The following is a 27,658-nucleotide window of genomic DNA, read 5'->3' as shown; positions in this document are numbered from 1 at the left end:
CGAGACATCACAGCTCACAGAGCTGACACCATGCTTTGAATTCTCATCTACAATCAAGCCAGTTTACACAGTTTTCTGCCCATGAAGAAAGGGCTAGCAGTACTACACATGAGATTTATTTCTCAGTTGCAGTGATACAGCATTATCAAACAATCCCTCCATAAATAAGGATCACATTCACAAGAAGTCTTAACAACTACCCGTGAGAAATCTAGAGGAGTAAACATCAAAGTAAGGCACTTTAATTAAACCTCTAATATAACTGAAAGCCAGTTTTAGAAAAAAATGTCTGGATTACGAGAACACATTAGATGACTAAGATGACTAAGGGAATCCATTCCAATGGAAGTGAAATCTTCTGCTTTTAATGGGAAAAAAACCCTCTTAATTGGAAAATGAAAGTGACACTTGCCATACATAAAGTGTCTGGCTTAGCGAGTAATTTGTTGATCTCAGCTACATCATCAGGTCGGTAAAGGTTCAGAGTAAGAATGTGCTTCAGAGTTTCCCAGCACCACAGCAAAGAGTCCTAACCTGCTGAAAAATCATGTAGCCCCTACTTCTAGCTAGATATATTTGCTATATTTCACATATGTATATATATATGTGAGGTGCTACACATTTGTTCTTTATCTTCTACATGCAGCTCTACAAATGATAGCTATTTCAGTGTTGACCTTCATCAACATTACTCTGGCATTCATAAAAATTCTATTCAGTTTCCTTCAGTACATATTTTCCTACTAATTCACAGTACCTATTGATCTAGGAAGTATTTCATGATTTCTTAGCCATTGACTAATGATTTAAGTTAATACATTGTTCAGTAAGCTTAATATTTTTAAGTTCTGAGGAGCTCCTAGATATAAATGAGTATATCGCAGGCTCTGCACTAAGGAGGTGCCATTCTGGGGAGAATGTTAATGGGACCCCACAGAAAACCACTTTAATGTATTATTTATTGACAATTTGAATTGTGGAAGGAAACGTAGAAAACTAATGAGTAACATTAAGCTTAACATTAAAAAGCAAGTCATTGTTAATCAAGCATTATAAAGGCAATGGCATTATCAGAAGTATCAGAAGTTACAACTTTATTACTCCATCCCAATTACAAGTGTTACAAATTACAAGCTTTTTCACTGTTTCTGGCAATTTTAGACTCCTGTCTCTCTCTCCCTCTCTTCACAGCTTTCATAGAATCACAGAATATCTTTCCTCATCTATGTTCTATAACTTCAAGTACCGTGTTGATAGTACACCTAACTCCTTTTGCCACAGATCAGCTTTGCTTTTCCATTTGACTTACTAGCCTGGTTTGAAAATTCCTCTCCCTGTCTTGACAAATGAGCATTAATCATCTGTCTCCTCAGTTTACCTTGTTCCCATGCCCAGATCACAAGCATAGATAACCCTCCTTCTGCTCTTCAGTGTCTCCTGCTCCCCCCTTTCTCTTCCATCTCTTATCACATGCTCATGAAGTTCTCCAGACCTTGCCTCTCTCCACTCTTACTTCTTTTTTCCCTCTCTCCCATTGCAAGGTCTGTCACCCTGAACCACAGCACACACCCACCTCCTGTTTCCTCTGTTCCTCCTTTCCCCAGCCTGGGCAATACCCTCCACTTTGAATTCATTCCTTTCTCCTCCCTTTCTTCTTCAGTTCTTCAGTTCCACTACATCCCTAGCCAAAACAAATTTGTACTTCTGTACTTTAACTGAACCCCACGTTTCCAGAGCTGACAGCTTTTCACCACCTTTGATTTACTTCTTCAGCCGTCTTTTCCTTTTCCTCCTCCATTTCACCTTTCCCAACCACACACTTCTGCTGCACAGAATTTTACCAACGTATTTTGAATTACAATTGCCAGGTTTTTCAAAACTCCTTCCCTTCTAAGACTTTTCTTCTCCTTCTGCAGGACATGTAGGACATATAATCTGCAATATTCATTCTAAGCAGACAAGCATCTCATTAGTTTCTTCCAAGCTTGTCTTTTAATCCAGCTGGCACTCTTTCACTCCCTCTTTATTATTTCTATCTCTCAATTTCCACCTCACAATATAAGCGCCTTTATAAAAATAAACCATCTTTGACTCCACTCTCCTCTGTACCAGCCATCCCATCCACCTTTTTTGTCTGCAAGTGTATTCTGGAGCTCTTCCAATCACGTTCAGTCTTAAGCCCTCTTTTTTCTAACTTCTTTCCTTTGCCCTCCAGTGAAGAAGCCACATTTTCTCCAAAGTCCCTCATAAATCATTCTTCTTAAAAGCCAGAAGTAAAACCCTTTGTCACCCTCTCCAACCTGCCTGCAAGACTCTACCTCTTGGAAAGCTGCTCTCCATGGACTTTGTTTGACTCCTCTGTGTCTTGATTCTCCCCTTTTCCCTCTAACTGCACTTTCAGCATACCTTCCAAAGGATTTTCCTCAGTCTTCCCTCCAGTTTTCTACAGAAGCCTTCTACACCTGGGCTCTGTCTCTGTTTCTTTTCATGTTGTCTCCAGATAATTCATTTACAGATAATTATACAGATAATCAAATTCCAGATAATTTCATCTGCAAAATAAATAAATAAATAAAGTACCTGCTCCATGTTTCAGCCATCTGCTTAAGAGTGGCACAGTCAGAGTAGGGCTCTTCATCTTTCCCTCTGACTTTTTTCCCTTTTCTCTGTCACTATGGAGATACCACTGTCCTTCCTCTTCTCCAGCTCCTTAGGTCCATAGACTCAGCACAGCCTTTAGCTTAATCCCCAGCTGATTCTTACTCCCTCTTTTTGCATTACAGTTATAAGTTACACACTTTTATTCTCATTCATAACCTAAAACACTCCTCCAGGCTCTCACCATCTCCCATCTTGACTAACATCCTCTTCTACAAATTTGTCAAATATAACATTGCTACCTATTTCCATTCATAACATTACAGCAAAGAAAACTTTCCCAGCCTTTTGCTCTGAGCATGTGATTTCACTTTTCACAGCCTTCCCCCTCTTCATTCACACCAAACATCAGCTTCTTGTCTTCATTCTTCACAGCTTGTCTCCACAGTATTTATCATCTTTCGTATACTATAAGTGACAGTAACATTTAACACCCGTTCCCACAGCACACTTGGCAAGAACACGCATTCAGGGCCAAAAAGAGAAGCGAGGTGAATTAACATCCCTTGCATGAAGTCGACGGGGTGTGCCCAAGCACCGACAGAGCCACTTATCCTATTTTTGCTGGTAAGGAAGGGAATTTACTCATCTGTAGCCTGGGGAGCAAAAGAAAGCTTAATTAATGCAAGATAAAGTAGGAAGAAGCATCTCTTCTGAATCAGCCCCTCAGCAGGTGGTAGTGTACGATGAAGACAGAGACCAGGAGCCAGAGGCAAGGAGACACTGGGCTGACGTTGGCAGCATCAGTCTGTGTCCAGTTATAAAATATCCATCAGCCATCAGAAGTATCCCTAAAAAGCTAAAGATGGAAAAGACTGAAACTCAAATATGTGCTGGTAACAGAGGGCTCAGGTACAGGACTCTATAACAGAGTATGCCAAATAATCCCCAAATACTCAAATGTAACAGCTCAGTACAGTTAGCAGGCAATTTTTTTCCACAGTCAGAGCTGAGTCAATGCCTACAACCAAAAGGGGTTTACAAAAATACTCTCCAAAGCTGTTAGCATGTCAGCCTCCTAGTCTTTCTTTTGAACCGTCCTCCTAAAAATATTCACAAAAGGCAGTCACCAGGCGTGGATGCATAAGGTAGCTGAAAGAAAAGAGACTGTTCATCCCACCCCGTTAGAGCTGAACTGTGCAGTGCACACAGCTTGTCCACTCGTTCGTCCCTCCTTACTCAGATCACTGCTATTCACCTGCCTGGACTTCAATCTCTGCTGCAGTTTGGGGTGAGTTTAGGGTCCAGTTTTGAGAGCACTTTCCCCTCATCCTCTAGGCTCAATCTGAAACTTTTATGCCAATAAATGACAGCATTTGAGACTTCAGCTGCCTAATCTGTAGATGCATGCAGATACAAAATTATGAGAGCTAAATACCGTCATTTGACCGTGAAAATTTTCTAGCTGCAATTACGAATTGGTTTCCCATTGTTTTGTCCATTACCAGCGAACTGTCTGGGCATTTGTGTTAAAAAGCTTCATACACAGAAACAGGAATTTTGTCCAAATAGAAACTGAACAAACCTCAAAGGTTTGCCCTCCTTCAGTTGTGATTATAATGTTTTTCATTAACTTTATTTCTTTCTGGTATGTATATTTTCACCATCTAACAGAATGGACAAAAACTAGGATTGTCCTTATGGTATCCGAAGGGCCATGCTTTTTAAGCAGAGGAGCCCAATCTGTTCCTGCAAGCCCTGTGTCCAAGCAGAAAGTCCAATCAAGTTGCTTATAAACCCATTCTTGTTGAAAAGGGGAAGAAAATGAGCAAATCTCCCTGACTACATCTTCACAGAAAGCTTAGGCCCCTCTCCAGCTTCAAAAGGTGCCTTTAACAGGCTTGTATCCTGTAGAGACGGCTCCGAGAAACTTGGGTGCAGCCTGCAGCACTGGCCAGCTGTGCCCGTGAACAAAGCCAGGCTCCAGGCACGGCAGCTCACGCAGGGTGGATGAGAAAAGCCCCTGCCTTCCCGTTTCTCTCGGGTGATAAGTGGAACTGCTTGCAAACAGCAGGACTTCACACCAGCTGAATCCCCCTTCTGCAGCAATATTGCAGACGCTCGTGTTTTCTGAGGCCTTGCTGGTTTGAAACACTATGGTTTTAGTGATCTCTTCTACTTCACAGGGTGACCAGGGAGATTTATCAGCAATTCAGCATGGAGAGAAAAGGGGCAGGGGCAGTGGGCTGTCAACGTTAGACTGTTAGACAAGAACACATCCCCCATGAGCGTAGTGCCTTCAGAAAAAAAATGGAGGGCCTCCCTGCAAAGATCCTTACAGTAATTGAGTCTGAAGAAATATGCCTCCCTGAGGACACTTCTTACAGCTGCCAGAGTTATGAGGGCCACACACTGCCACATTATTAATATGGTGTGTTTAATTAACACATACATGTTGTGTTGTATTTGTTTAGAAATCATACAAAACTACATGCATTGTGCAAATTCCCTGCATTAAAATGACAAAATAAATTGTGTCTTCATTCAGCAGCAAGTTGTGCCGGTAACACACTGCAGAAAAAAAGGTTGAAAATGAGAGGGAGAGAAAAAAATAAATGGGAAACTAAAATAAAGAGATACTGAAGGAAGGGAAGGAGTTAATCAGCTTCCTCTAAAAATTGAGGGAAGATTTCAAGGAATTAACAGAGCTAGCATTTCTGGAATGTAAAATAGCATTCGTATTACACAGCTCAATACCATGCTAGGAATCGATATTCTCTGAAATGCAGGAGAATTTAAGAAGGTCGTTGCTTTGTGTAATCATGGTCCTTTCAGTTGTGCCTCCCCATGGGATTTGCAGGCTGAGAGTTTCTTATGGAGGGTTGACAACTTTTCTTCTTAACGAATATGAAGGTTCTCTCAGGTCGATGGCAAGATAATGGGGAAAGGAATATTTCCAGATCCCAGGTTCATTAAAGCCTGAAATCTGTACCAAGGAGTGTTGCATAGCTTTCCTCATGTGAGGAGGTTGTGCTCAGCCTGATCACCGGGGATGTTCCCACTCACCATCCGCCCAGTACATGCAGAGGTGCTGCAGCATGAGGTCCTTGGCTGGCCCTTCCTTCTTGTCTTGATAGAGCCCGAATTTATTTCCTTAAGGACATGGTTCAAGGTCTGCTGATAATGCCAGCATTTCTCCAAGGAGTTTCAGCAGACAGCCAAGTTATCACTGAGGGCCTGATTGTGATTTTATTTATTTGTTTATATTGGAACTTGCTTTACATTTATTGTCTGCAGTAGCATACGTGACCTCAGAGACCTTTTAAAATTAAGAACACTTTATTAATGCGAACATGAGTTCCTCATCTGTTTTTCTTGTTTGTGCAGTTCCTAGCAGAGTGGGGGTTTTGTCTGTGACTGAGCTCCTAGTTGCTATGGCAATACAAGTAATAAATAAATAGTAAAAATAATACACTGGAATAAAATATTCTGATTTTGTAAGCATGTTTTCTAGAATAGTAATAACAGCATTTCCTACAGTTTAATGTTTCAGAGCAATATTTCCATACTGGGGTGCCCCAAAACACTTGTTAACTATGCTGTGCCTTATACACACTATAAAATGGTAATACGGCTCTACCACGTATTGCTGCAGTTTTTTGGCAGTGCTGCTCATGGCTTCAATTGTCTGTTGTCAGAGGTGTGCCTAGGAGAAGATAGAGCATCCTAGAGCCAGGCATTTCCAAACTGGTGGGTTTGCACATATGAAGGACAAGCAGTAACTTCATGGGCTTCTCTTACTCTACAATGCCATAATGTGCAATGTTTCATTCAAACGAAAACCCTTTTACACTTCTCTCGCTCTGCAAGAAGGCCACAAAATAGCTATAATTTGCATTTATACTCACTTTAAAGAATATTTTTATTTGTCATACAAAGAAGAATTAAGCTCATCCAGCCAAGATATGATTTTGCAACATAAAGCTATAGATAGAGTCATACTTGAAAGTACTGCGGAATCGATGCTTCCTGAACAATCTTGAAATGATGAGATTTCTCTCTCTGTTTTTTCTGAATGTGTACTAATATGCATTTCCATTGTAGATGGACATAAGAGTTCTAGAAATTTAAATCATGCAGAAAAATAGCGGGTTGCTTCCTGGTTTGCACGAAAAATAACAAATATTGGTGAAATCTGAAGTGTCTGCAGATTTGTTTCTTTATTGAAACAAAATTATATTTACTCCAATAAGTACATACAGAGACAAATAGATATGTGCACATGTGTGTGCACTTACCTCACAGACACTGCTGCTAGGTATATTTATAAAATAAGGAAGTACAAACCTTCGTTCTTGAACAGCAACAGATATACCTGATAATATCCAGCAACTCCGCTGGTCATTGAAATGCTTAAGTATATTTTTGCCTGCTGACACACTTCTAAAATAGGTGAAAAATTAAATGTTAGAAATAGAAAGTACAAACATTACTGGCTTGCAGACAAAAAGGAAGGTTAAATCCACAGGGCTCAGAGACAGCACAAAGACCTGATGATACTGTGCAGATATAAAAAAAAGCTCGTATTTCTAAAGACAAACCTTGAAAAATGAAGTCAATAACTCTATGCATCTTCATTGCAATATATTTAACTACATAGGACTAAGGACCAACAGTAACACAGCCAACAGCATATGGGAATTGCAGTTGCTTACTAGTGCAAGTTTTAAAATAAAGTAACTTCTTCTGAAATAGTTATTAGTTACAGAAAACATTTCTGAAGAATTAAAGTGCAGCAGGAACAATATATTAAAAAATAGCTTTTTTTCAGCTTTCTCCCAAATTTGTTTCTCACAGAAGGCCTCAGCAGGGAAAAATGGGAAATTAAAAAAAGAAATAAACAACATATATTTTTCCTACCATTTTCCAAATCCTCTGGTTACAGAAGACTCTTTCCTCCAATTCACTTCTTCATACAAGTAGAGTGTAATACGACTTTACAACCTAACAAACATCCTTTGAAAGAAGACATTACATGGGAGAAAAGTTAACCTGCAGTTCAACCACAACCAAAGCAGCATTCTGCTCTTCTGCTCCTTTGGGGACAGCAGGTTATTAAAAAACGCTCCGACCTTCTTATGGGAGAGCAACTCGACAAACATCCAATGGGGGGGGAGCCATAGGATGTGACCCTCATTTCCCCAGCTCACAGCTTAATCACTGGCTTCTGCCTCATGCTGTGTCCTGCATGGGTGACATCCCTCCTAAGCATGCCTAGCAGACACCCTGAACCATAAGTAGGTGAGGTAACATCTGCTTTGTGCATCCTGCCGAACAGCCAAACATTTGGTTATGTCAGGACTTCAGGCAATCAAGTGGATGCCTAACCACAGAAAACTGATGTATGCTACCAGGACAAAGAGAGATATCAGTGAACTTCAAACATCTGTACTGCTGGGTGGGAGGTACATGAACACACGAACACAGAACTCAGGCACCAAGCCATCTCTTCCTCCTGGTGGCTCCAGTCCCCAATGTCAAACCCTAGGATACACCTACCACCAACTTATAAAGCAAATTTATCATGATGAGCACAATGATCCAGGAGCAACAGCTGTCCAGCAACTTGTCCCTGCTTTCACTCAGATCAAAGAGACAAGTTGCTTGTTAAAAGCAAACCCATGTCATTTATACTTATTAAGCCTAAAAATCAAGATCTAAAACAGGATCTGCACAGTCTGTGCAGAGTTAGAATAACCAAGACAAGTGGGTTCTGCATGAGCTTTATGTAGAGCATAACCTGAATTGTCAGGCTAAGTTTGGTTACCCTTCGTCTTTCCTCTTGAGCAGAGCATAGCTTACCAAAGGGCCACTCACCCTCCCTCTATACCTTTGGCAAAGACATTGGGCCACCCCTGCGGCACTCATCCACCAAGAATGTTTCCAAATTTCCCCCTTTCCATGATAAAACTCTTAAGAAAATGCTCCCCAGCTCCTTAAAAAAAAAGATCTGCTGGCTTGGAAACATAACAAAACCCCAGCACCCAATCTAACCTCAATGTATATGTCACTTTTGATTCATCTGATATAAATTCAACCTTCTTTTCCACCCAGGATTATATATTCATTACAGAAGGAAGTCCACTCTGTGCCCAGCTTGGCTTTTCCCATGATGGTTAGTATAAAGTACTCAACAAAGTGATGGATCTGTTGACACAAGACAATTTGATTTGTGTGTATCCCTAATAGAATGGACCTCAGTGCTGAAGCACAGCTCCTTGCCAGTCCAAACCAACAGGACCATGTTGCCTGTGTGCTGGCACCAACAGATTTTGCTGGTTGGGTCCAGTCCTCTTTCCTGGAGGTATCTTCTTATTCTGCAGCCCTATTTCCGTCTTTGAGCCACAGCACGGAGCTCCTGCTGAATTCATGGAGCCCTGCTCACCTTCGCTCATGATAGTTAGAGACTCTTTGCCATGGAACATGCCCCAGTGGCAGCGCAGGTGGCATGTTGTGGAAGCATCGCCAATGTGGAATTATTTCTTATCATAGGGAGAAGGACACAGACTGTTATTTTTATATTTATAAACCCATCTGGAGATCTTCAGCTCACCAGGTATTTTTTCTGATTAAGGCAGCCAGACTCCAACAAACTCCTGCTGGCTTATGTCTTTCACTGTGATGTGGAGCATCTTAATTCCAAGTGGTCAGAAAAAGGCAGCAGCGTTTCCCTGCCCCTTTCACATTCCTGTGGCAATGAGCCTGGGCTGATTGCTCTGCATGTAAAAAGTCATAGAAAGCCAGAGGGAATTCTGTACTTGAAAGTGTTTCAGCCACAAAATGCAGCAAGCACCAGCAGCAGCTCTTAGTGAGCTTCAAAGGAATAATGGGTGCATAGCGTATCTGATGAACAAATGATATAGTACATATGACATTCCTCGGGTATTCTGAATCTTGGCTGGTATTTTAGCAGTATCTCTTTTTGCCTAGGTGGTAATGCTATGGTTTCTGTACAACTGGGTGTGTATGCATATGAAAAAGAGAACTCTTCAAAACAAAAACAATTCAAGTTTTTGATCAAGCTGTTGAAAGTCTCACACTGGATGAAAAATTGCATGATTTCTTTAATGTTTCAGTGTAATCACTAAAAGTTCATAGGCAAGTTGCTGAACCAGATAAAGGTGGTATTCAAATATATGGCTTTGTATTACAAAAGTATACTAAAACATTGCTTGATTTACTTGTGGTTTAGTTGCAAAAAATTCACTCCTAAATTTCAAGCACAGGCATTGGAGCAGTAATGAAAGCATAACCAAGTTATCATACAATGCTTTCTCATGGTGCTTGTTCTAGAGGCATTGTTATAGAAACAGAAGTCAAAATGCTCATGATACATAAAAAGTAGCTGCACTGGGTATAAAGACAAAGTGAAATAACTTGTAAGTCGTAACGATAAATTTTAAAAAGCTCTAAATTGTAAACAAGACAGGAAGAATGGATAGGAAAGAATAGCTCAGATAATACTTGGGCTTTTTAATGAGCTGTGACTTTTCCATAACCTCCAACAACAGCCAGCATGTGTCCTGCCTGAGAATATACAAGAAATGATACTTTGACTATAGATACTCAGAGTCTTCAGGGTCGGTTATGCATGTAGCAGCGTAATTTATCAAATAGCAAGAGCAAGTGCATAATTAAAATGGGAAATTCATTGCTAACATGAAGTTAAAAATGAAAGTGGATGTTAGAAGGGAGCCATCAAATGAATGGAGGTCCACCTGGTCTGTTAAACAGTCATTTAAAGGCAGCTTACAGAGTAGCAAATACTTAATTTACTTTTGGCCAGATGCTTATTTCGGCAAAGATGGCCCTTCAGCATGCCCTAATTTGTAGGCTTTTCTTAAGCTGTTGGCCACCATCACAAACAGGCTGCTGGGCTAGCCTTTGGCCTGGTCCATATGGATGCTCTTAAGTTCTTGCCATTAGAGCTGAGCAGGAAAGTAATCAGTCCCTATTTCTCACAATTCAAACACAGAGGAACCAAGTTCTTCTCCCTTGGTGCCTTCACAAGGTCTCTGCATGGTGGGTTCAGCATAGCCTTCGGACACTCTCTGCTCCTGCCTCGCACTCCCAGGTTGTGCCCACCTGGTCCCCAAGCAGGTGCATGGGCAAGGCGTTCATTGCCATTTAAAGGCTATTTTTCCACCTGGCATCTCCCTATAGCAGGGGAATCTAACAAACTCCCACTGGTTTGTGTCTTCGCCATGATACCAAGCATTCTAATTCCAGGCAGAAGCATTTTGCTGTGGAGTCAGAGGACACATTATACCCCTTTTATCAGTACACAACCCCAGTCATATGTATGCCCACAGGAAGAAACGTTTCCCATGTGGAGAATGACTCAGACTAGCTCAAAGCAGAGATACAAGGAGAGTGGAGAAAAGTGAACAGTAACTGCAGTTTATAAAAGGTGGCATTTATCTTACCAGAGTGACAGCTGCTCACTGTGAAGTTACAAGGAAGTATTGTGATTTTTCTGACTCTGAAGCCCACCCTTAGGAACCACTGATCTGGAATATGAAAAGACTGCACATGCTGAAAAAGTCATCTTTAATAAGACAGGGTCAGATCGTGATGAAGCTCACTCACATTCAGTAGCTTTTTCCTTCTGCTTGTGGCCCCATTGACATTAACATCATCATTATTGGTAAAATAAGGCTGAGTAAAATGCAACTGCAGTTGCACTCCTGTTGGGTGCTGATAATTGATAATTAATAGATTTCAATTGATTCAGTAGACTTCAATAGTTTTATTTTCTCTGAGTGCCCAGCCCTACTGGACAGTAACAACAGTACAGGATTCCCCTGGTAAGACTCTTATAATGACCAGGTTATCTAACTAATTTTACATCCCCGTCCCATGGTACCTCTAGCTGTGTTAGGGCTCAGGAACGTGAGCTGCAACAGCTATCAGGCATGAAGTTGACTCTCTGTTTATAAGATTAAACAATGACTAAGCTTAGCAAAAAGCATAAACAGTGGTGTAATAAGGCTGTCATTGCAGTATAACTAGAATGAAATGAAACTGTTATAAAACATAACTGCATTTTATTATAGCAAAGTCAAACACAATCAGAAAGCTGCTTCCTTTCAGCATAAATGTTCCACCTGTCTGCATACAGCATGCTACACAAAGTCCCCGGTTTAGGCCCTCTTAACTGTGTCATGACTCTTTCCTGATGCAAAACACAGCAATGCACCCAACCAGCTAGAGAAACCAGAAATCATTAAACAAGCATAGCCTTAAAGAGTCTGGCCAGTCTTCCTTAGTTTTTGTGTATATATTGGCCCAGGGGAATAATAGATAAAATCTATAGAAGCTGTACAAATGCAGATTAACCATTCGATTTGTATCAGAGATGGGTTGTGCTGTGTAATACCTATCTGTCAGACTCTGCTGGGGAGAGATGCCATGAGAGCGGAGAGGAACGCACCAGGCTCTAACCCATGTTGCACAAGAAGAGCATCCCAGGCCTGGCGCAGAGGAGACGGGCTCGTAACCCGCTGGGAACGGCCTGGCCACAGCCTGCTTAGGGAGAAAGTGCACTGGTCTTCCCTCGTTCTGGCAGAGAGTTTGTTTTCAGAGGCACCTCTTAGAGAAGGAATGAGCTGGATTTCACAGAGGCCATGGTGCCCCATAACATGCACGATTCCCTGGGTCTGGCAGGAAAGTCACTGACCCACAGAAAGTCTCTGGAGGAAAGAGAGCTGAAGAGAATATCTATGTGTAGTTTTATAGTGGGCAGGTAGCAACAGAGGTTGGGCTGGGAGGGCTGCGTTGGGCTGGTGTCACTCAGCTTTGTCTGGTTTGTTTCCTTGCAGCTGGGAACACCTCTTTGCTCAGGTGTCACTTGAACAGATCTCACGTTTTTCATTTATGCTTTTTAAACTCAGCTCTCCTGAAACAGCGATGTCACAAGGTAATATTTGCAAGGTCATCAAGTAACCTGATTTTAAAAACTCGGATCAGCTCATTAAATTAAACTTACTGCTTTACCATACAAGACCAGAGAACCAAGGACAGATAAAAAATCAAGGAAGAAAAGAAAAGAAATTGTGACGAAAGTTTCTTCTTTTTTTTTTTTTTTTTTTGAAGCACTGAGAATGTTTGAGAAAAGCGGAGATGTAAAGGGAAAAACTTGGATCCAGAAGATCCAAACTTCCCCTTGATTCTAAACTTAGCTCAGCCACTGGCCCACCGTGCAGATGACTCACTGCACTTCCTTGAACTTAAATCATTCCTCTTACAAAACTTGTTAAAGAAAGACGTCAGTGTAAATTAGATGTTGTGTCTAAGTTTAGCTATGGCCAATACATAAATATTGGAACCTTAATGTGTTATCGTTTTTGTCTGATTTAGAAATATGGCTATATACATACACATATGCATATATATACATAGCAAGGGAGAGAAAGATTTCTTTGCACTATTTTTACAATTTAATTTACATATATTGTTATTTTGCTGGTGACATAAGAGCTCACGACTGATTAAAAGTTTAACCATTTTCAGAGCAGCCTGATTCCCACACCGCCCAAGCACTCTTCATTCTCTCAAACTGTCAGGGAAGTTTCAATCCCATCCAAGCGGTGGGAGCTGAGAGAGTACGTTCAGCATATAACATACATGATGGCTGATTTCTTGTGACACTAATCTTCACTCCTGAGGGAAAGGCAGTCATTTATTCATCACTCTACCACTCAAAAGTAACCATTCTTCTCACCATGGAGATAAATGTCAAAACAGAGATCAGCCATAGGCTGAATCTAATCTAATCTGTCCAAAATGAGCATATATTTAGATCTGTTGTCAAATCTTGTATGGTAAACCCTTTAGCCTGGGCAACTATTCTCTCAGTCTGCCCTCTCCACCTATAAATATGCATACCACATTGGATATACACTATCAGAGGAACATATTAACCCTACAAAAATGGGCAGGATATGAGACTGCCCAACCTTTCTGATATGAGCAAAGAGTCAGAGAACAAAGCCCAAGACTTTCAGAAATGTGTAACAGAGAGGAAAAAATGCATTATTTTTGTTAAAATATATCTACCCTTTAACACCTATCAGAAATCAGTGGGCCCTTCGCTCCCAAGTGGTTGATCCAGCAAATGAGAAAAACAGGCTCCATCCTGGGTGCCTGTTTTGAGGGATCTGTGGGAGATGGCAATGGAAATTCCCTTTCTTGTAAAACTGTTCATTCTCAACGCCCCTCTCCTTTCTCCATTCCCATTTCCATGATGGGGATGTCAGCTGGGAGGTGTTTGTTCATGCTAGATCCTTTCCCATCCAATTATACTTATGCAGTCCCTCATATCCCAGTATTGAGACGCTGGAGGACACCACAGAACAACCAGAAGTGACTGCCATTTTTCTGTCCAACTTCTCTACTTCATACTGCCATAAATCTCCGTGAGGTTCTCTGAAACTCATCTCAGAGCCTGAGGAGAAAGAGGTCTTCTCTCTGTGATCCACATAAAGTAATTATACTGTTTCAGAGATCAATACATCTATCTATCTTAGATATTTCATTACTGAAGTTGTAAAACAAACACTCTTGTATAAATGGCAAACATAGGATGCTTGCCTCCACTGCTTGTAAATGGGCATATTTCTGTTTCTTAAATACCCTTGTTCAAAACTAAATCCCATAGTGAGGCTTGGATAAACCCTATCAACAGCCAGTTAACTAATTATTGCAAAAGGTGCATTAGGTTTTACACTTATTCTGCCTTAGCAGTTCAACCACATTAACTCTAATGCATCATGTACTACTACTCTTCTCTGCGGATTTCAGATAAGTAACTGAGCCATAGTCAGTTTTAGCAAAAAGCACATCCCATGCCGGTTTAGAGTGAACGGGCCCTCAGCTATGCCAGGATGGGATTGCTTCTAGGAACCCAAGTGCAAAAGAAGGAGATTTGGCCAGCAGCCTGCTACGAGTCACTCTGACTTGCTCTGTCCCAGGATTTGCACTTAGACTGGGCCAAATCCTTCTCTGGCATAGTTACACAGATCTGCACCAGAGCTGGGTTGGGCCCATGTATCACAAGGTACAAATACACAAATGACATTGCTGGAATGGGTCTACTCTTTCTAAAGGTGACAAGAATGAGTGCCAGGTGACAGCTGAGATCACAAAACATGGTAGTTGTGCAGGAAAAAAAATTAATGTCTCCCAGAGTGAGCTCAGTAAGGTAAACTCTCTTGAAAAAGTGCTTTAACACAACTTAACACAAAGTAGTACAAAATAGGAACCAAGAATGATGGTGTCACTTCCAGGCAAGGGCTTCTGTGCATGTGAAGTAGTCATCCAGAAAAGAAGCTAGGTGTGGGAAAGGATTATAAACAGATCATGATCTCCCAGCATCATGAAATGGCCAAGAGAGTAAATGCGACCCTTGTTAGCAATGAGCAGCACCTGAGGAAGAAGAGGAAAGTTACTGCTTTTTGCCACATCCTCGAGGTGATCATTGCTGGGTATTGTAACCATTTCTAGTCTCAATACTTTAGTAAGGATGTTAGTAAATACAAATGGTTCAGAAATAATGCCATCTGTGGAAAACCTCCCTCAGGGTGAGTGCTTAAAGATCAGCCTTGCTACCTCAAAGATAGGGCATAGAGGAGAGTAAATCTCTGCCTAAGACCACCTGCATGGAGAAGAAGATCTACAGGCATTAGAGATTCTTCAGCAGGCTACAAATCTCCTGGACTCAAAAATGAGACAAACTGAAACAAGGAACAGAGTGCTAAACTGCCACATTTGGAACAACTTATCCAGCAAATTTGCCATTCCTGCAAGTCTTGCAATCAGTACTGCTATCATACAGAATAGCTCACTCAGAAATTAAATACTAAATGAAGGACTCCATGAAATCCCATGCCCTGTATTATCTAAGATAGAGTAGAAGATAAGACTCCCCTGGGGTCTTAAAAATCTATGAGTGCGGTTAAGAGGACATGTACTTCCAGAGGCTAAGCATGAGGTCCTTAAAATTTTCAGGGATGTGCTTTCCCTGAAGGTTTTTCCTGAAGAAAGACTGAATTATTTAGACTAGAACTGGAAATTAAGCTGCAAAACTATCAAGTAACAAGCCCCCAAAAGATCAAACTTCCTCCTGATTTCCTATTTTCCATAGCTCTAGGTGAAAATGTATACAGCCAATAAATGAAAACTTTGATTTTTGAAGAAGGCTGAAAGGCTCCAGAGGCACATGAAGAGGAGATCAGCACCCTCACAAGCAAATCTTATAAAAGGCAGATGCTGGCCACAGCTGGGTTTACACCAGGGCTCTACAGAAATTGGTTCTTTCAGGCTTTTCTGGTTTTGATGACCTATGTAGCTCTGTGACAGATGTGGTGTTGCATCACATTTCTGAGGGCTGGAATCTGGAGTAGTCTGTCCTGCTCTGTTCAGCCTCCTTTAGTAACTAACTGGAGTTTGTCACTTTGACTGAATGTCAGGAGGTTTTTACAAAGTGAGGCTCCAAAATCATGTCTTGTCTAGTCATTCTTGTTTCCTCAACTGGCTTTCACCATTTCTGCTGCTAGTCATATAGCAACATACAGAACATCAGCACTCCCCACAAAACTCATGCTTTAAGACTCAGTATTGCACATTTTCCAAGTGTGTCATTTCAGATGGCAGTTTAAATCACTGGGAATAGAGCTGAACTTCTTCATGAAATCATATTTGGTTTGGTAAAGAGGAATTTCAGTAGAGTGAGGCTAGGACCATCTCTGTCATTTACAGCAGAATTTCCCTTTTCTGCACATCTTCAACAAGTGCCAGGACTTGGTGAAGATCTTATTTTTCAGGGGGACCAATCCCAAGTTTCATCCTCTAGGTACCAATACTGAGAAGGTCCTCAGCTTGGATCTCTTAGGCACATTTTCGGTTTAGATGGGCAGGAAATGTGTGATTATATAGTGATTATGTAGTGATTATTATGGTGTAATTATACGTATGAGCACTGCATAATTACTGAATAAACCTAGCAGCAGTTTTTCACTGTATGCTGCCTTTGGGAAACGGTGACTTGATTTTCTTATATTATCAGACTGAGAAATCATTATCCTCTTCCCCTCCCCCAATAGGTAGTTTTTTTGCATTCTTCTCTGACCCAACCTGCATTTAACCAGAACTTTTATCTCACCTTTCATTAATTCCTAACACATACCACTGAGACCACCAGCTTTCTAAGTTCTCTGTGTTTTCCAGTTAGTCAGTAAAATGCTGTTGTTAAAACTAGCCTGGAAGGTGAATTCATGGCAGAGAGGATATGACCACTCTGTTTCAAACCCTGGACTTACAGTTTTGAAAAATAAATTGCTAGAAAATTGTAATTTAATTCCCGTGCTTTGTTTTTTAATTGTATGACCTTAGAAGAAAGCAGAGTTTATTTTAAACTAAATCGCTGTTACTTTCCAACATACTTGAGTAAAGTCCCTGAGCTACAACAAAAATAATAAACATAAGCAGCTGCTGCTAAACTAAAGTGACGATTAAAGGTCGGATATCCCGACATCCGCTTTGTGCCGACAAACTCCCCTGCCTGTGCTTTTTCATTGTAGTCACCTATCACCCTGTAAAACCTAAGTAACTCTTTGTTGTGTTGCAGTATCATTTTTTAGCACAGCCCAGTACATTTTTAATCCAAAGAAAGATGCTGCCATTGCCCAAGCCCGGTGATGCTGGGAAGCACGTTATCACATACAAAATGTTCATTAAAAGCGGATTAGGTGAAGATCTCACCAAACATACCGATTCCGCTTAAAATAAACGGCTTCTAAGCACAGGAATTGTTAGAGGAATGGACGATGGGCACCGACTGGTTTGGTTTGCATATTTTAGAGAGTGTTATTGAGCCGGGGTGTGTGGGACGAGGCTCTTTACTTCAGCAGTTCTGTTTAGTTTACTCGAACAGAGGAGTAACCATCGGTAAAAATGTTAGCGGTTATTTGACGATAAAATGTGGAGACTTAATAAAAAGATATCCCAGGCATGAAAAGTTGGAACAACGCTGCTTAAAAATGAACTAATTAAAAAAAAAAAAATTAAATGAAATGCAGCTTTCACTGTTAGATTCTAGATTTCTCGCCCCCAAACATTAGACGAAATTGCATTGTTTACAAAAATTTATTAATACAAACTTTACACACTTTATATAACAGTTATCAAAGTCCTAGTTATAGATATCATGTGTGTAATAATACTTAGTTTAAGTTCTTTTTATATTCATTTGCACACAAAATAAGTTCTCCAAGACTAACATCTACCTAAACTATGACTGTATCTCAAATCTGCTCAAATTTTGGTAAGGCTGTTGGCGTTTCTCAAAAAAAAATCATACAAAGGATAATAACCTCGGTGATCACTTCGTAATGCTTGCGACTAGCCACTGAACTCTAACGGATAAGGTCATAAATAAAACGTCAAGAGAGCCCTATGTCATTATACCACAGCCGACACAAACACAGCAAACTCTGCCCGTCGCCGAAGAACAGAAGTACGACTAAAACGCAAGCCGATGTGTTGCAGCATCGTAGGGCCACTAGATAGCCATCCGTGAACTCGTGGCGATTTACAAGGTGAAGAGAAGGCACGAAAGCTGCAAACTGCGTCCCGCGTCCCTCCGCCCCAGGAGCCCGCACCGGCGGCGGGGCGGGCGGAGCTGCCCACAGCGCGGGCAGCCCGGGCGGGCGGTGTCGGCAGCGCGGGCAGCCCGGGCAGCCCTGAGGAGCAGTGCCGGCAGCGCCTGCCCGCCCCGGGGCTCCGCCTGCGCCCCTCTCTCCTCCCCGGCGGCCGGCGGCTCTTCCCGGCCGGGGAAGGAGGTTTTTACCCGCGACTTTTTTTTTTTTTTTTTTTTGGGGGGGTGCTTTCCGACGTCTTGAATGCGGGGCTCGTTTTGTGTCTTTGGAAAGACTCCTCTAAGGTTTGTGTGGTGAGCTGGAAAGAAGCAGGTGCCTATGTGTCCTCCTTCGCCACCTGCCCGGCGGAGGGACGGGGCCAGCCCCCGGCCGGGTTCGCTGCTGCTTTACTGTCCCCCGGGCGGAAGGTAAGATAGGAGTCCGTACATAGAGAGATGAGGTGAAAATGGTTTATCTCGTTAGAAACCGGACCACAGGTGAACACTACACATTCTTTTATGACAAAAGTTTGTTTTATGAAATAAATTTTACTAAGCAATAAGCCAGAATGTAGAAAAATACATTTTACCTCCAAACTCAATAAACAAGGAACAAAAACTTTCGTAGTAGTGCATAATTCTTTAGTGGTAGCTACAACAGGGGTTCCTAAACTTGTACAATAAGAGCTTGCATAAAACAGAACAAAGGAGTGAGAGAGCGTTCACAATCTTTTTTTTTTTTTTTCCCCCAAAAGAACATAACCCAATAAGGTGATTCAGGTGGGTTAAACAGAGCTCGGAAAAGTGCGAGGAGAGGATGAGAGGAGGGAGGGTCTACAAGAAAAAGCAATCAAAGAAAAGAGCAACTCCGACCGAAAAATGCAAAGGCGAGAACCCTGCTCGTTACACATGATGAGAAGCATGGACAGCACTGGAGAGTAACACACTGTACTTTGCATCCAGGTCCAGTACCGAGCTGCCCGGGGCAGTTGGGTAGCGGATCGGAGGTGGGATCGCCTCGCCTTCTCTCGACCCTGCGGCACCGGCACCGGCTCCGGCACCGGCACCGGCCCCGGCACCGGCCCCGGCTCCGGCCCCGGGGCGCGCCGGGGGCTGCCCCCGCTCACTTCCCCGCTCTTTCCAAACGGGTCCTGTCTCCGCTTTCGCTTTGTTCTGCAACTCTGCCCAGCCAGCCAGAAGAGCAGTGCACGGGGCTTCGTACTTACTATCCTTGCTGCTGGTTCGGAATTTAGGGGTTGAGGTTTGGGGTTTGGCTTTTTTTGGTTTTGTTTTGAATTTCTGTTGGTGGTGGGTTTTTAAACTATTTCTCCCTCCAATAGGCAACGGAGATGCACAATTTGGATCGAGCTGTTGTTTTCACGAAGGAATTATCCTCTAAGCTCATTGTTTGAGGAGACATCAATACAGATACAACTGGAATCAAAGAAAGCAGGAGAAAAAAAAAAAAATCGAAATCTAGAGGAAGGGGTACTCTGCCCCTTCGGAGAGGCTAGTGGCAAAGGAGCCTGCCTTGAGACTCACCGGGGGAAGAATCTGCTTCACCAATTCTCCCAAATCATTTTCCTCATAATCCCCTGGGAGCAGGGCATCCTTCTCTATGTACAGTAGCAAATGGTGAAAATTAATGTCTTCGACCCTGTCGCGGATAAAAATACTATCCTTTTAATTTCCGTTACAAAAATAGGAGTAATATTCAAAACAATGATTGTCTTTTTTTTCTATTTATTTTATATAAAAACATAAACAGCTCAGGCGAATTCTTGTTCTTTTGCAGGCTTTATATGAAGAATTGTTCTTTAGTGTTCGTAGTAGTATTTATATATATATTTATATATTATATATAACTTAATGATTGGTCCACAAAGTAGATCTGTGCGTTTCTCTAGTGCTTTTGTACAAAAGAAAAACAATATTATTATCAAAATATTCATTTAATGGCTTTACTTCATACATAAATACATGTTTAGATAACACAGGAGCGGTGATTGTTCAGTCAGTTTGGAAATGACTTTTGTTTTTGTTTAGATTTTTTGTTGTTGTTGGGTTTCTCTCTCTCTCTTTCTCTCTCTCTCTCTCTCTCTCTCTCTCTCAGGACTTTGTATACACAGGAGTGGCTGGTTACTCATCGCTACAAATACGCTACTCGGCGTCCTTTGTTTTTAACTCTTTGTTTATACCTTTTCCCCAGGACGGCTGCTAAGTATTTCTTGACAGCCATTTGTTTCCGGTAGCGGCTGTAGCTGTCCGTGAAGATGCCGTCTATGTGCCGCTTGGTCAGCGGTTCCGCCTCGTCCCCCAGGCCGCCGCTGGCACCGCTGCAAGCACCGAGAAGCACAGCTGCATCAGGCGGGGCCGCTCCGCCCCCCTCCGCGCCCCTCCGCGCCGCCCCCCCGGTCCTGCGCAGCGCCGCGGCGGCCGCTGCCCCCGGCGCAACACGTTGCGCGGAAGATGCGCGGGGAGACAAAGGCCGCGCCGAAACCGGCTCCCGACGCGCTGCGCGCAAGAGTCGGCAGCGGGAGAGACAATATCTCCCCGCCATGAATTATTCATTGCGGCAGGGAAAGCTGCTCTCCCCGGGGCTTTATTAACGTGTTACCTTCTGCCGAAGGGCGGCGGGTGGCACCGGGTTCGCCCCTGCCCCGCCGGCGGCGGGGAGCCCCGGGGAGCCCCGCCCGGCGGCCAGGGGTGCGCAGGGCTGCAGCCGAGTCCCCCCCCGCTTCAGCCGAGCCCTCGGTCATCGCTTCCGACAGACTGCTCCCCCCCCGGGCAGAGCGGGGAGGCTGCCCAACTTCTTAATTTTAAATCAGCCGGTTGCAAAGAATTGTAGAGACATATATGTAAATATATATATGCACACACACACACATATATATACACATATATGCGCCCGAGCTTCTTAAACCAAACAAACCTCCGTGAACGCCTGCGCTGACAGCCGGGCTCACGCTGCGGCGGGAGCGGGCTGGGAGCCGCGGCCGGGGGCGGCTGAGGTTTGGGGAGCCGGACTCCCCCAGCCCCACCGCCGGCGCGACAAATACCCAGCCCCGGCCGGGCAGCTTTGTTCCCTCCAGCCGCGGCCTTTTAAGCGCCTCCGCTCCAGCAGCACCAACGCCCACCGCGGCAAAAGAAAGAGCAGAAACCCTTACCCGACCCGCTTGGCCATCAGGGAGTGCAGATATTTCCTGGCGGATAACTGGCCCAGGAGTTTCCTGTAGGCTTTGTTGAAGATCCCATCGGCGTGCCTGGGCGGAGGGAAGAGCCCGCGGATGAGCGGCGAGGCCCGGGAGCCGGCTGCGGTGGGGTGCGGGAGCCCGGGCGGCGGCGGTGACCGTCCCCCCCCGCCGGCGAGCGGAGGGCGGCATCTCCCCGCGTCCCCCGGGACCCCTCTTCCCCACCCAGACCCCTCCCCGCCGCACGCTCGGCTCCGCGCTGGCTGGGCATTTCTGCTCCGTGTGCGGGAGCATCGCCAGCCCTCCCCGGCGCGGGCGGCTCCCCCGCTCCCTCCCCCGCGCTGCTGGAGGTAAGGCGGCTTTTCCATTTCTTCTAGGCTTTAAAGTGGCCACCGGGACCCGGGCAGCGTGGTCGTTTGTTTGGGTTCGGAATTCACGGGGGTTTTTTTGGTTTTGGGGTTTGGGGGTTTTTTTGTAGCTGCTGGCTTGTTGGGTATTACGATTTTTTTTTCCCCCAGTCGGCTCGGCCAGACCCGTTTTGCTCCCGGCTCAAAATTCACGCCTGACACCCCGCGAGCTGCAGTCACCTCTTTTCCGGTGGGTAATACAAGGTGTACATCTCGCCTATCATGGAGGACGGATTCGCTATACCGAGGGGCTCGTGGTCATAGGCGAAGTCCTGCAGGGTGTTCCCGTCCTCGTCGTAGACTTCATCCTCCAGCCTGGCAACGAGAGCAGCAAGGGGAAGGAGTCAGACAGGCTCCAAGGGGCGCTCCGCTCCGCTCCCCGCCGCCGGCTCCGGGCTGCCTTGGTGGCCACCCCCCGGCGGAGCCGACCCGGGCGCCCCGGGACTCCCGTCCATCTGCCCCCATCCCCTCCCTGCGCCCGCCCGCTCCCCATCCCCGCCCTCCGCCTCCTCTGCGGGGCAGGTCCACGGGGGAGGGAACACACCCGCCGTCAAACGTGCTCCCAGAAGAGCCCCCCACCCTCGGCCACCCCGCCCCGGCCCGAGAAACAGCCCCTCTCTGCCACAGCCACGGCGGGTGCTTCCCGAGCGGAGAGCACGCACGCACGGGCGTGCGGGCTGCCGCGCACACACACACGCGCGCGCGCGCACACGCACGCACACATACGCGCACACACACGCGCGCGCGCGCGTGTGTTTGTGTGCCGGGGCTGGGCGGGAGCCAAGCAGTCGCCCCGTCTCCGCCGGGGCGGTGCGCGGCAGCCCCTGCCGCCGGGGCCGGGGCCCGCGCCCCGCTCCTCCCGCTGCGCCCGCCGGGCCGGGGGTGGGGGGTTCGCCTGCTGTTTTTCGTGGAATGGTGCCTCTGTCCTTTGAGATCTAGCCAGTTTTGGTGTCCCCCCCAGCCTCCCCCCTCCCGCCTCCCTCGCTGCAGTACGATGTAGGTCATTGTACGTTACAGGCAGCTATTTTTGTCTGTGAGCTTTAGCGGAGGTATTAATAATAGATGCCGCTAAAGTGTTTCACTCCTGCTAATTCAGGCGCTTGAATGAAGAGAGACGGGTTGCTGCCAGCTAATGGTCCCGCAGGCCACCTAGCCCGCTGCCCCGCAGCCCCTCTGCCCGGGGAGGGGAAGGGGGCAGCTCTCAGCCAGCCCCGACGGGCTCTTGGTTCGTGCAAGGACACCTCGGAGCCCCAGAAAGGACACCCTCCTCGGACAGCCTTGCGCGCCCGGCATCGTCCCCCGCTCACAGATGAGCCCCACGGCGGTGTCCCCCGTAGGGCACCCCGGAATAGAGCCAAGCGCCGGTGGGGCAGGACAACAGCACCGAGCCCAAAACTCCCCCCAAGCCAAGCAACACCGGTCGCCCAAGCAGGCTACGAGCAGGGTGGGACCACGCTGCCAGAGGCCGTCCCGGACCGGGTACTCTGTGCCCCCAGCCACGGCCCAGCATGGGAAACTCGCTTGTGCTGACCCCTCTGGGGGTCCCCCACTCCTGCCCCAAACACAGCGGGGTCCAAACGCCCCCGGCTCCCAGGTGGAAGGGACAGCGCCGGCATCAGCCTGCGCTGGAGCCCAGCAAGACACCTCCGAACAGACACAGACAACCAAACAACCTCGCGCCACCCGCTTTCCCCCTTGAGAAGGGAGGTCGTATACAGGCAGGTGAACAGGGAAAGAGACTGCATCCCCGTCAACTCCAGTGCTGCTACAGGAACCATGCATGACAGCTCTCGCATGCCTGCAGCCAACAGCGCACCCGTGCCCCCCCCCCCCGCCCCGGTCTTCTCGGTCCAGGCAGATGATGCTCGCCGTTCACCCTGGGCGAGCTGCGGGCAACCGAAAGCGGCCGGGGCCCGTGCAGGGCAGGGGGCAGGCGCGGGGGAGCTGCTGGGCCCCGCCGAGATGCGGCCGGGATCTCGGCCCGCTTTGCCGAGACGCAGCAGAGCAGGTACCCCCCTCCCCGGGGACAAGAGGCCGCAGGTTAACCGAGCCGGGATCCCGGGGAGCGGCGGTGGGGGAAGCCAGTGCTGCAGCCGGGGGGGACTCCCCTCCCTGTCTGACCCTCCCGGCGGCTCCTCTCCCGGGACCGAGCGGGTGGGCACAGAGCCGGAGTGGAATGGGGTCGTTTGGTGACTCCCCCCGCCCCGTCCCCTTCTACTTTCCTCCCCGGTAAGATTCCCCTGCCCTTAGCAAAGCCGGGGCAGCGGGCGCTTGAAGAGGTCCCGGCGGAGCCCCCGGGCGGGGGACGGACCTACCTGAGCGCCGGGTACTGAAGTCCGGCCGCAGGTGAGCAGTAGACACTGCAGTGCATTATTATGCCATAGACCAGGAGTGCTAGGATCGCTTTGCTACACATTGCCACTCTGTGCGGGAGGAAAAGGAAAACCTCTGTAAAAAAAAAAAAAAAAAAAAAACCGGAAAAAAACCACCCCACGACCCACCAACCCCCCGCCCGAGCCGGCGGGGGAGAGAGGCAGCGCGGCCCCTGGGGGCAAGCGCCCTGGGCAGCCGGGTGCCGGCGCGGAGCGGAGCGGAGAGGTGCTGAGCGGTGCCCGGTGCGGAGCGATACCCGGCGTAGGGCGCTGCCGCCGCCGCCCGCCCCGTCGGTGCCCGCCCGCCCCGAGAGCACTGCGGGAAGGCCCGGCGAGCCGCCTTGTGTCCTTACCATTAAACTCTAAACACCCGGCACTAAGAGCGTTTGGCTGCGAAACTAAAAGGGCAGGTCTTAAAAAAAAACAAAAAACAAAAAACAAAAAACAAAAACAAAAAACCAAACAGAATTTAAAAAATACCCAAAATAGGGGCAAAAATAGAGCTGCCTCCCAAGTTGCGGCCGAACGGAGTTAAAACCCTCGTGGCATCGCCTCTCCGATGGGCGAAGGACCCGCGGAATGAAGAAGACGCAAAAGCAGCAGTTAGTTGTTTGCTGGTTTTAGGGGAATCCACTCCAAAAAGATAAAGAGAGAGAGGAGGGGGGAAAAAAAGAAAATGATAAAGGAAAAAAAGTTTGCAGGTAGCAGCACAGATCTGGAGTGGAGTCTGCAAGGGAAGGGAGAAAGAGGGATGGAGCGAGATGCCGCCGGAGAAGGGAGCGCAGGGGAAGGGGGAAGAGAGCGAGCGAGCCCGGGAGGGAGCGGAGGCGGGGAGCCGCGGGCTGGCTGCGTGCGATGTTGTCTTCCCCAGATCTCTCCCCTCACTGAGCGCCTTCAGCCTTCTCCTCTTCTTCTCTTCCTGCTCGGTGGCTCCAAACTTGACCAGCCTTCCGCAGCCTTCCGTCTGATACGCAATTAGCAACAAAATCTTTGCAAACACCCCGCTTCAGCAAGAGCCCTCTTCGTAAACATATGCCTGCTTGTTACCTTAGAGGACGGGCAATATTGTTTGTTGCCCCCGTGGTGGTGTCCGGATTTTTATTCATGAATCAAATGCCTTTTTTTTTTTTTTTCCACAGTCACGTAATAATCGGGTATCAGAAAAGACGTCACCACCCCAATTCCTCAAGGAACACAGTTCTGTGTCGTCCTCAAAGATGAGCTTATCAGGAGTCATAAAGCTTCCTATAAACACCAACTCACACTTCCCTCCCAAAAAAAAAATAGAAGCACCCCCCCAACCCAACAACCCAACAGCAGCACACAGAAAACCCCCACAACCTATCCCACAAACCTAAAAGGGTGCTCGCCACAGTCAAGTTTTACCTGCCATGGGAAGAGACCAGGAGGCGGAGGAGGGCGGTTTGGGGTGGGGGTCCCCGGGCTCCCCCGCGGCTTTGCTCCGCGTCTCTCCGCGGAGCCAGATCACCCCGCGCCGCAGCCCGGGACCGCCGCTGGGCGCGGGCCCCTGCGGAGCCCACGGAGATTTGGGGATAGTAGTGCCTTTTTTTTTTTTCCTGAGCCCCCTCTTTTTTTTCTTTTTTTTTTTTTTTTTTTTAAGGATTGTTAGCATTGTTCTCATTACGCAAGGCTGCCCCCGGGGAAACCAGCAGCGCCGTAACCGCTCTGCGTGTGCCGCAGCTGCGGGGTGCGGGGGACGGGCCCCACGGCCGCCCGGCGGGGAGGGTCCCACGCGTGGCTGCCGCGGCCCGGGGGCGGCAGGGGCGGTTTTCCCCCCTTCCTTGGCCCGACCCTCTCCCCTCCCCGTCTTGTGCAGAGACAGATGTGAGACTGGCAGCCCTTGGCAGAGCGGGAGGGGAGTGGATCGCCATGAAAAAAAAAAAGGGGGGGGGGGGAGGAAAAAGAAAAATAAAGTTGATTTGCCAGAGGGACTGGGAAGGAAATCCCTTCTCTGGGGACTTCCCCGTCGCCGGGATTATTTCCCCCCCAGCGATGCGGCGGGCTGCGAGCGCCGGGCGCGGACCACCGGCGGGCTCCCAGCCGCTGCGATTGCGCTCGTCTTCGCGCTCTCCTCCCTCAGCGGCCGAAAATCAGCCCTTCATTTCCGAGAATTACCCAAAGAAATACAGGCTGCAGGAGCCATTACTGCACATTTTAATTATTGGGCTCATAAGCAGAGAGTTCAGGAAGCAGCAATAATTTAGTTCTCCTGTTTCCTATTTGAATGGGTTTGGTGTAACATGCTTAGATGAGTTATTTGAGCCCAAATCGATTTCTCAAAAACAACAACAAAAAACACATCATACAATTACATTCCTATTACGGCCATTTAAGGTTTCAATATTTTCCGGATGTGAAGGAAGTTTAACGTGAATTAATTGTTCCCGTAGAAATGGCCACCGACGCGATGCCGGGGCGGGGGGGACAGGGCTCGGGACACAGCAGGACGCTATCCCAGTTGTCATTCCTTGCCGGTCGTGCAGGTCCGGGAAGGGACCCCGGCAGGAGAAGGGACCGCACAGGGCGCACGGCGGAGCCGCTGGGGAAGAGAGCACCCCAGCTGCTCCCGGCTGCCGCGACCGGCGGGGCGATGGGCTTCCCCGCCGGCGGGCGCTGGCGCAGCGCCCGCCGCTCCCCGCGCTCCGCGGCTGCGGAGCGCGGGGAGCGGCGGGCGCTGCGCCAGCGCGGACCGTCCGTGAGCGGAGGGCGCCACCGCGCGGGCAGCAGCGCGCCTGCGGCCGCCGCGGGGCCGCCGTCGGGCGGGTCGGGGGGGTGCCCCTTCCCCCGGCTGGGGCGGGCTCGGGAGAGTCCCCGCGGTTCCCGCCGGGGTCCCGGCCCCGGCTGTGAAAGCGGCTGGCGGGGAAGGGCTGCCCTGCGCCTTCCCTCGCTGCCAGCACCGGGCTTTGGGGGCTGTCGGGTTTTGGGGTGGGGGTTTTTTGTTGCCTTTGAAATGGCTCTGTGATAGCGAGTGTAACTATGGGCTTTTTTTACACCGCCTCATTTCCTCTCCTCCCTCCTCATTCCCCCAGATCCTTACAGAAAGTACCAGGATGCCTGAAATCAGCAGGCCTGAAACCAGGATGCCTGGGCATCAGCAGCACAGAAATACAGATCGCCCATAAAACAGACCCGAAGCTCCAGACCCTGCGTAGCAGCCCCAGTGCCACCCCGGTAGCACTGCACACTCAGGAGTGATGTCAGGACGGTTTGCAAAAAATATGGCTTCTGGGCTTTCATTTAGGGTGAGTAACTCACACGATTCATGCCAATAGAAGTCTCATAGCATCTCAGTCTACTTCACCGGTGCGCGCGGGCAACGTGAATATGCACATGATATGATTACGGTTTAGGCTGAATAAGTAAAGGTTTAAATCT

General features: G+C 47.1%; 1 protein-coding gene across 2 annotated transcripts; it reads right to left on the bottom strand.

The window, feature by feature from the left end:
- Window positions 1-18,538: 18,538 nt before the first annotated feature.
- Window positions 18,539-25,054, bottom strand: ADCYAP1 (adenylate cyclase activating polypeptide 1). Of its 2 annotated transcripts, XM_059815258.1 has the most exons (6): window positions 24,206-24,295; window positions 22,071-22,205; window positions 21,460-21,555; window positions 20,491-20,628; window positions 19,835-19,949; window positions 18,539-18,703 (listed from the first exon to the last, which is right to left on the bottom strand). In XM_059815258.1, exons 1-6 carry the CDS (start codon window positions 24,259-24,261, stop codon window positions 18,701-18,703), a joined length of 543 nt encoding a protein of 180 aa, XP_059671241.1. In that variant the 5' UTR covers window positions 24,262-24,295; the 3' UTR covers window positions 18,539-18,700. The 2 variants fall into 2 exon arrangements, with proteins under 2 accessions (XP_059671241.1, XP_059671242.1); XM_059815259.1 differs by lacking the exons at window positions 18,539-18,703; window positions 19,835-19,949 and adding an exon at window positions 24,616-25,054 and having other exon boundaries at window positions 20,240-20,628; window positions 24,206-24,313.
- Window positions 25,055-27,658: the final 2,604 nt, after the last annotated feature.

This window comes from Gavia stellata, chromosome 3 (assembly GCF_030936135.1).
Source record: "Gavia stellata isolate bGavSte3 chromosome 3, bGavSte3.hap2, whole genome shotgun sequence".
Taxonomy (NCBI): Eukaryota; Metazoa; Chordata; class Aves; order Gaviiformes; family Gaviidae; genus Gavia; species Gavia stellata.
Note: the sequence above shows the minus strand (reverse complement) of the source record. Positions and strands in the feature narration are given on the sequence as shown.

Excerpts from the sequence above, each read along its gene's own strand:
- ADCYAP1 (XM_059815258.1), bottom strand. The coding sequence starts at position 24,261 with ATGCACTGCAGTGTCTACTGCTCACCTGCGGCCGGACTTCAGTACCCG. Across the intron at positions 22,206-24,205 it reads CTTCAGTACCCGGCGCTCAG|GCTGGAGGATGAAGTCTACG; the intron begins GTAGGTCCGTCC and ends TCTCGTTGCCAG. Across the intron at positions 21,556-22,070 it reads TATTACCCACCGGAAAAGAG|GCACGCCGATGGGATCTTCA; the intron begins GTGACTGCAGCT and ends CCCTCCGCCCAG.